The sequence below is a fragment of the Galeopterus variegatus genome, unplaced genomic scaffold (genome assembly GCF_000696425.1).
Source record: "Galeopterus variegatus unplaced genomic scaffold, G_variegatus-3.0.2 Scaffold5294, whole genome shotgun sequence".
In the NCBI taxonomy this organism is placed as follows: domain Eukaryota; kingdom Metazoa; phylum Chordata; class Mammalia; order Dermoptera; family Cynocephalidae; genus Galeopterus; species Galeopterus variegatus.
Window position 1 is genome coordinate 151,660 of NW_007731405.1, and position 9,698 is coordinate 161,357.

The following is a 9,698-nucleotide window of genomic DNA, read 5'->3' on the forward strand; positions in this document are numbered from 1 at the left end:
GGGGCAAAGGAAAAAAAAAAAAAAAAAAAAAAAAAAAAAAGAATTCCTTTTCAGTCATTTCAAAAGTTTCCTGCTGTTTGGGGTTTGGTACTTGAGAGTTGTTCTGTTCCTTTGGTGGTGTCTTATTTTCCTGTTTTTTCCTATTTGTAGTGTCCCTACATTGATGTCTAGTCATCTGGTGGAGTAGTTGCTTCTTCTGTTACTCTGGAGTGACTTTTGTAGAGAAAGATTCCCTCCTGCAGTTGTATTTTATATTGACCATTGGCCCTGGGCAGACTTGCTGGCATCCTACTTGTTTCCCATGCCCTTGATAGGTGTACTGGGGTGTGCTAAATGTAGTCAGCTTGAATGGATGGCCCTGGGGGAGGTTTCTCTTTCCTGTTTCCTGTGAGCATTGGCTTCTCCTGGGTCCTTGCTTCTCCCTCTTTTCTCTTGCTTGGTAAAACATAGTGATACCTGAATCTGGATGAAGTAGGGCTATTGGCAGCTGGGCTGGGTATCTTCGGGAAGCAGGATTGACTATTATGCAGGGAGAAGGGTAGCTGCAGCAGTAGTGCTCTGGGGTCAGTGAGTGGTGATGGTGGTATCCATGAGGTCATGCTTTCCTATGTGGTTCAGGAGCTAGACTGCCAAGGGCTGGGCTGCTGAGCCACTTCTCAGGAAGTGGGCAGGGCCACTGGGTGAGCCCTCAGTGGAGTGCCCTGTTCCTCCACTTGCAGAAGTGGGAAGTGCTGCTGGATGGGCTGTTGGTGGGGTACCCGGTCCAGCTGCCTGTGGGTGCTCTGTGGGGCTACTGGGCCAGTTGGGCTGCTTGTGGGCAACGTGGAGGACCTCTATACAGTCCTGTAGTGAAGAAGCCAGTGCATTTTCTTCTGGGTCTGTTGGCAAAATTGCTAGGCAAGACTGTTCAGGGTTTAGCCGCTAGGCCTCTCTGAAAGGGTTGAATACACTTTATTTTCACCATCCTTAATGTATATCCATTATGGTAGATAACTGTGAGCTGGTTTTCTGACTTGGAAACTCTGGCGTACACACCTCAGGCAGTTGGCAGGGTTGGGGAGGTGGGTGAGGAATGGGGTGTGGTCACTTGAGGAGGGTCTTCCTGTCAGATTTCTAGCTAGAGACTTAAGGGTGCATCAGTTCAGCAGGACTAAGGTTGGCTTCCTTGGCTGCAGAACAGAATAATAACTACTGTGAGCCCCAGCTTCCGGCTTCCAGGATCAGAGCATTATATCTTCTCCTGTGAGTGCCTAAGTGTGCTGGGTGGAGGGCAGAGCCTTAAGACTGGGGAAGCACTGTGGCTGCTGGCTCCTGGGCAAGGTCCACTGCTATAATAGCTCAGGTTTCAAGATGACCCCATCTGTATCCACTTGGGTCACAAGGGTGGGGATGGAGAATGCACTATCCCTGCTAATGTTCTAGGATGCTAGTTTTATAGAGCACTGTCCACACTCGGCTGTGAACTTGTCCTGCCGAAGGATCTGTGGGCCTGTGTGGTGAGGATAGAGGTTGGTGTGGGTCCTCTACTTATCTTTTTGCTGCCAGGGAAATTCTTCCTATGCCAGTCACCAGTCCTGGTACTGGAGATGTGGTGGTGGGTTTTCATTCTCCACAGCAGTCTCACCGGGCTCCTGTTGTACTCCTGTACACTCCCCCTAATGCTCCAATCAGTATTTAGCTGTTTGTTCGAATACATTTCTGTGGGAGGAATGTGTCCTGGACACCTCTAGTCTGCCATCTTCTCTTCACCTTCTCCATAAGTTGCATTAAGTCTAGGCTGTATATAATAAAAATTCTGTTTACTGAACTTTTGCAGTCCAGGAGCCATTTCTACTTGCCAAATTATCATATTGTATAGCAAATACAAGTTTAAAATTGAAGCCTCTCTTTTGATATATACCTTTAAGTCTTTTTGTGGCTTATTTATTTCTGCTATAGGAAACTTTTCATTTCTTCCATTTTATTTTTTCTAGAGGATTTTGTTCATACCAAAGTTATTTACCTCTATTTCACATCAGTTTTTTTTTTCCCCCTTAATGGATATTTGATATGTGTTTTGGTATGCTTAGTAACTCCATTTTCTACTGGAACCTCTTTTGAGAATTTAACTGGTACCTTCATTAAAGTGAAATTTGTGTACTGGAGTATCCCTGTCTAATTTCACTTTTATTCCTTTAAGTGTGGATCTCAACTTTAGTGTATAAGAAATAAGCTGTAGAGGTCCTTGAAAATACAAATGACTGGACATTCACCCTCAGTAATCTGATTCAGTATTCCGGAGTAGAGTCTGTTTATCTTGACTTTTAAAAAGCTTCTCGGGGAATTTTGATGCACACGTAATTGGGAATCATTATCTGTTGAAATGTGTGAAGCTAAGTTTTTACTCTGAAGATACAGAGTCATAAACTTTTAGAGAGAGGCTGGACTTTGGTAATTATTCATACAACTCCAGAAAAGTGAAAGGACTCATCTCAGGCTGCATAATTAGAACACTCTGGTAGAACTCTTTTCTTCCACAGGGAAGAACTAAATAACCTGATCCTCATGTAACATTCGGTGGCACTGTTCCTTTGGGCAACTCCTCTCACCTTGCCCTTTAACTTCATTCCATTCTTCACTGATGGGATGTCAGTGGAAGCCATTCTGGTGGAAGACACACTGATCCACAGAACACATGACATTGGCAATGCCCATTCTTAGCACCCTTCTCCATCTACTGCACACTCCTCCCCTGCTGTTAAGATAGTTAACATCAAGCATAGTTAAGATCTGCACTGCACTTTCCAAAAGGGAAACATTAGTATTACTACAAGCATACAGATCTATATATTAATGAAGGTGATATTTTATTTCTCATGCTTAATCCAATTTTGTGTGTACTAGAATTCTAAGTGTTTTCTAATCTAACTTAAAATTGTTCTAGCAGTAGTTTATAAAAATCACATTGTCAGTATAACACATTATAGTACTTGATAGGGGGTCTGCTCAATGGCTATAGGAATATATAAAGTCAGAATTTTTATGCTTATTGTTTTGAAACTGTTTTAATTCTGCAAAATCAGCCAATGTCACCAATGTGATAGCACTAAAGTTTTACATTATTTAAACGTGGTGTGAAAGTTTTCAGAATCAAAAAGGAGTTGCTTGTCTTAAAAAAAAACTCCCTGACAGACAGAGCCAAGGAAAGGCCTTGAAATAGAGGGAATTTTCATACTTATGTGCCTGAAAACAAGAATTATCACAAAGCACTCTGCAAAACCACAACTTTGCAGAAAGGCCATTGTAGCCTTACACAAAAAATACTTCTGTGAGGGCATCTGCCACACAACTGTCTGTCCAACCTTGGACTGGCATCACCCCTTGTTATTGATCCTTGTAACCAAGCAAAATTATCTCCCCCAAATGTGTAATCCTCCATCATTTTTCCTTTAAAACCCCTTGTCTTCCTTTACCTTCCTGAATACACACATAATTTATTATGGCATATATATTCTTATTGTGATGTCCTATTCCTGAATAAATATTATTTTCTTTTGGAGGGCCACTCTTTGTTTGTAATTTAGGTTAACAAAACTAGAATACAATTCTGCATAAAATATAGGATGAGCAGGAGCAGACTCAGGTACTGAAACAAAAAGATCTTCCTGAGCACGTTCCATATGAATTTAAATGTAGTGGATGTTTAAAAGCTGTATTTAGCTTATGGCTAAATAAAAATGCTCTTGATAAAACCAAACACTTGAAATTATGGTTAATATATGAATGATGTTTGATAGTTTTAAAAATTGACTGTTAATTCTGTGGGAGTGAAAATAATTTGATATATATATTTTTTGATACCAAGTGATGGAAACCCAAATCAAACATTTTTTTCAGTCTATGCAGAAAAGGAGGCAGAATTATTGACTCCTATAAATGGAGTAAAGCTGTCTTTAGCAATCTGTCTCCTTTCTGACTCTCCCTATATGACAGATTCATTCCTTTTTATTGGAAACCTAGGGCACCTCATAGCCCTGTGATTAATAGGGAGAAAATATTCCATCCCCACTCCAGTTTGAAAAATTTGGAGAAGACATTAAGTAGCCCTTCTTGCCTTAACCTGTTGCTACAGGATGAGGTTCTTTTACTAGAAGTGCAGAACTGGTATCTTTCCCCCAGGGATAAAAGGTATGTATATTAGCACAGTAAGAAAAATAAATAAATAATTCTAAGCTACATAATCTGTAGCTTAATAGTGTCATTATAGGCAAAATATAACAATATTGCTAAGATTGCATTCCAATCTAAATGTGTAAAACTTTGATGTAGTTTATCAAGGAATTAACCAAGCACTTACGTTTTTTAAATTTATTATTGTTTTGTTTTATTTTTCTTTAAGAAAATTTCCACTCTAAAGGTGGGATGACCAAAGTCTGGCTTCCCTGGGACTGTGAGGGGTTCCTGGAATGTGGGACTTTCAGCGCTAAAGCCATGCAAGTCTCAGGCAAACCAGGAAGTGTTGGTTACCTTAACTCTAAGAGTGCTAAAAGACTAATAATTGCTGGTCGAAAGAGTAGAAGTTTGATTACAGCAACATTTAAGTTGTGTTCTCCTATCTTTGAAGATCTAATACCTCCCCATATTCTTCCCAACCAACTGGAAATAATCTCCTCCTCTTCTGAATTCAAGTAGCACTTTATTTGTACCATTTTTATTTCACTTAGAGCTTTAAAATATTTTTATCAGAGTTATCAATATACATATTTTATCCCTGACACTACATGGAAAATTATTTTACTGTATGATGTATAATTTATATTTTATCCATCATATCTAACTGCATAGTGTTCCACACTTACTATATCAGAAAAGATTTATTAACAGGAACAAATGAGTCCACAAGCAAAATAGATTATACTGATAGTATGAGATACAGCAATGTGTAATGAGGGGAAAAAAATCCAGTTTTATGGCATTCAGAAAGCCTACATTTTGGTCATCTCTACCACTAGATAACTATGATTTTGGATGATACCCTTAATTGTGTGTGTATGTGTGTGCATGTACACACACTAGTTTCTTAAGCCAAAATAGAAGTTTTAGCGAGACCCCGAATGCTAGCTAGTGATGCTTTTGAGTGTTCACTCTTAGCTTGGTCATCCAATGTTCTCAAGAACTAATCCAAACTTTCAATCTCTCCTGTAGTCCTTGAAGCCATACAACCACTTCTTCACTTTTCGTAGATGATCACAGCTCCTACTTCACCAAGATAATCTGGCCTACAGGAAGAAACTTATCCACTTCACTCTCATATGTTGTTACACGTTAAAAGTAGAACACCAATTACTTAAAGATTTAAACATGAGTGTCAGGAAAGAATAAACAAACATGCTTATATATTTGTAATTCAAAATCTTATATATGCATCTCATGATGAAAGTACAGTATTTCTAAATCATTTTTTGGGTTAACAACTTATTTGTTCTGAGCACCGAGTAAAATAGACTGTTTTAAAATATTATTAGTCAATTTGTATTTATGCTTTAAATGCTTTCTATAAGAGAAAAATTATTTGTAAAAGTTTCTTAATTCCTTTGAAAATGTAACTGACGGCTCTTAAAAGAACGAATTCATCCTTGTTTTCAGAATTCACATTAAAATATGTAAAAATATTACTTTCATCAATTTTCAATTAAAATGTGATTATTATGCAGACTTTTATACATTTTTGTAACTCAGTTTTCTGTTGTTTTAGCTACTGATGCAAATGTGAAGAACGAAAATCTTTCATCTGTGCAGCAGCTTGGCATTAAAATGACTGTCAGGTACATTACAGGGAAATGTCTCCCTTGTGCATTTCTAGAATTTGTTTTATCTGCCTGATATGTGCTTAATAGTGTTTAATTTAACAACAAACTATTATGTATAATTTAAAGGCAGAGTTTATTATTCAGAAAATAATAACTTTGTTTTTGAGGATATTGGCACATGATTAAATTACCTTTGCAGGTAAATCAGTTACAGTTCATTATTATTCCAGAGGCTAATTACAGTGTGTTTAAGCTTCTATGACTATCAGTTTTTTTCCAAAAATAACATTGTAAAAATCAGCACATTGGTAGCACAATCATACCGTTTTCTGAAATATGATTAGTTCTATTTGTGAAGCTATGGTGATGAGTACAATAGTACCTTAAGGATAGATGCAGAAGTTAAAAATGAATAAACCAAAGTTATTGTAGTTTGAAATGTTAGTACTCAAATTGTAATTTTCAAAAGCAATGGGCAAGCTAAAATGGCAGATTGGGAGTTAAGGACCTTGAAACCTCTCTTTCTTGCTTATTAAATGTGGATCTTGACAGTCACATTTTACTTATAGGATCATCTTCAGAATCAAGTATAAAAATGACACATGTGAGAGTTGTTAAAAAATGCTGAGTGTTTGTATAAATTCACAGCATAATGAAAATGATGCTGTTAATTCCAGCTTGCCCAGCTGTAACACATAGAGCATATAACTGTCTTGATTATGTTTTGTGACCCTATACCACTTTTTATACAAATATTTTCTTTTGTTTTCTTTCAAGTTCTAGTTTCTTTATTAGCTAATTCTTTACTTTTTAAATTATTATTAGCATATTCATCATGACAAATCGCAGTCCTTCCCCATGCCTTCCACCCGGCCTATCACTCCCCCACCCCCCTCCCTCCTTGCCCCTCATCACTAGTTTACTTGAGTTTGTTCTCTCCTTCTGGAAGTTCAGTGCACAACTGTGATCTTGTCTTTTCTTCCTTCCTTCCTTCCTTCCTTCCTTCCTTCCTTCCTTCCTTCCTTCCTTCTTCTTCCTTTCTCCTTCCCTCCCTCCCCTACTTCTGTTCTGAAATGGAATATATAAATAGTATAAGCAGGCTGCTCATATATTTTTAACTCAATATACTATTTGTAAGAAATAGATGGAAAGTAATTTATAATGAAATGTTTAATACACTACAGTGTAAGATATAGCTGGCATCCGTATGTAGAGTCATTGTGACTATGGCAGCTACAACATCTGGTTCCTCAAATACCATGAGCAATGTTGCCACTGGCAAAGAGACTTTCCAAAATGGTGAGCAAATTTTAGTAAGGTTCCAAATAAAATAGAAGTACTCTCTTTCCTTGATTTACACACAATTGCATTCAGCGTCTATTAGAAAATATAGCGGTTTATATAAAACAGAATTTCAGATAATTATACGGTTCTTTCACTCATACAAATAACAGACAAGACATTTTTCAAGTTATTGTGCAGGGCTGTACGTACCATTTGTAACTTCCTGGCCCTTGCTCACTAAGTGCCAGAAGTGCCCCTTAGTTACTATGGCGATCAAAAATGACCCCATAAATTTCCAAAGTGAACCTTGGAGGAAGTACCATCCCCATTCAGAACCATTGGACTAAATAAACTCTAAAGTTACTTCTAGATTTAACATTCTGTAAAACTATCCTGTCAACATTCCATGTTTTAGATTAGGTTCAGGAAAAAAGGCTTATATTCTACCAGTTATCTGCCAGGTACATTTTGTTCCCTCATTACTGTTCCATCTTCCTTTAAAGTAATCCAAATATATCATAATTATCAGGAACATATATTGACAGTGAATCTTTTTCTGTGTGTTCTGAATAACATCATTACGCTAAAAGTAGAAATTTGAAAACTTAAAACTTCAAGATCTCAAGAGGAATACACTTTGGTGAATTTCAAAAAAAATTAATGTGCAATGCGGGGCCTGGTATTTTTCAATTTTATAAATGTTTGTGGGTTTTTAATATAGGTATGGCAAGTTCCTCAACCTGTTAAAAGATAGAGCAGAAAATGATCTTACCCTGGTTTTAAAGCACTGTGAGAGATTCCTGAAACAGCAGCAAGTTTCAATAAAATCTTCTCTTCATATCCTTTTTGAGTGGATTCACATAGTTGAAATTTCACATTTTTTTTTTAAATAATTCTTTGGGATACCTTAACATACTTACAGTAAAGAATACTTTCAGCTATAGTAATGATTTGTTATGATATATCCTTATAGTATTTTATGCTGTATTTTAAATATGGCTTTTATTAAATTGAGTCATAATCATTAGATTCAGTCTTATTTATTGAATCATAAACTGAATAATTAAGGTCATTGGAATGTATTTTCATACATATCTAAGAATGTTTAATAATTTATTTTGTAAATCCAGAATAAGAATGACTGCCTTTTTTTTTTTTAATCGTATTCATTATTATTTCATTTGAATTGGTTATCTTTTAGAAATGGGGCTTAACCTGAAGGCAAAAAATGTATACAAACCATTTGCATTGTTGAATTCTGAAAATGTGTGGATTTTACTATGTTGGCTATGCTAGTCATTTGGCTGATAACCTCAACTACAGAAAGGATGGTACTGTTGGGTTAATGACTTGAACAAGTAAGTTTTCACAGAGCAGGTGGTTTTTCCTCTGGTTGCTATTGTCATTGGTCTTCACTAGACATGTAAGCAAATAATACATTACAATAGTAATTATGTCAAGTACTTTACTTTTCATTAATAAAGCTTAATTTTATTTTAATAGCTTGTAAATTGGTTGAAGACACAATGTGAACTAAGTACCATTAGTATCTCTTTGCTGATAGAGACTCTGGAAATGAGTATGTATGGAGTTCTTATAGATTGTCTTGTAAGATAAAATATTGTAAAAGTTCCTTAACACTGTTTTTTAATCTGCCTGCAAGAGAATTATGCTGGCCATGACTGGTTCGTATCTTCTCTGTTTATGATAATGTTGGGGGACAAAGAGAAAACATTCCAATTCCTTCAGCAGTTCTCCAGGCTTCTGACTTCTGCTTTCCTTTGGTTGCCAAGACTACATATTTCTGTAAGACTTTTTAGTCTATTTTTTAAGAGGGGTTTGAAATTTTAAGGAAGATCATATTTAAATTCACTGAGATATTATTTTATTTGTAGAGGGCTCTGTTGATAATTTATATTCATTTTTCTACCTGAATGCTTTTTGATTGATTCTCTTTAAAGATATAGATTTGACATTTTCTCAAATGCTTGATGTCTTACCTAATGATAACTAAATGAAAGATTAATGATAATGAATGAATTTTCATAAAATCGAAGCATGATAATGAAATGGAACTTTAAAATTGTTAAATTTTAAGCTTGTTTAGTAAGTTATATTAGTTAAATTCTGTGTGTAAAAACTATTAATTTTTGTTGTTGCTTTATTAGGAAAAATCTCTTGGTTAAATTACAATATAAGAAAATCATTTATTAAGTAGAAATTGTGACTGTATAGAGGGAAAAGATCTCTCATTTTATCTATATTTTGGAAATCTACACTGAGTTTTTATTAAGGTATTACAATGTATTTAAAAATATTTTATTAGTCTCATGAGATTGCAGAGGTTCTTCAGAAGTATATCCTTCAATTAATTTATTAGTGTTTCTGTTTATTTTACCTACATGTTTAATTGCATTTTGTGAAGATATCCATCTGCAAGAAACTGCTTGCTATATCAGTGTATTAGTCCATCTCAGTGGCTTATAACAAAATATCTGGAACTGAGTATTTTATAAAGAAAACAAAATTTATTGCTTAAAGTTTTGGAGGCTGGGCAATCCAAAGTCCAAGGAATACATCTGGTGAGGGTTTTCTTTGGGGGGGTGGCTTTATGGCAACGCAGGA

At 35.9% G+C, this 9,698-nt stretch overlaps 1 protein-coding gene across 1 annotated transcript in view; it reads left to right on the forward strand.

The window, feature by feature from the left end:
• TBC1D32 (TBC1 domain family, member 32) overlaps window positions 1-8,879 on the forward strand; it is a gene marked incomplete at its 3' end in the record, with an annotated part of 152,179 nt that extends 143,300 nt beyond the window's left edge. The window contains exons 26-28 of the mRNA XM_008589203.1: window positions 5,735-5,804; window positions 7,795-7,910; window positions 8,725-8,879. Of these exons, the coding sequence (XP_008587425.1) occupies window positions 5,735-5,804; window positions 7,795-7,910; window positions 8,725-8,879 (341 nt within the window). The remainder of the gene's footprint in view (window positions 1-5,734; window positions 5,805-7,794; window positions 7,911-8,724) is intronic.
• Between the last annotated feature and the right edge of the window lie 819 nt (window positions 8,880-9,698).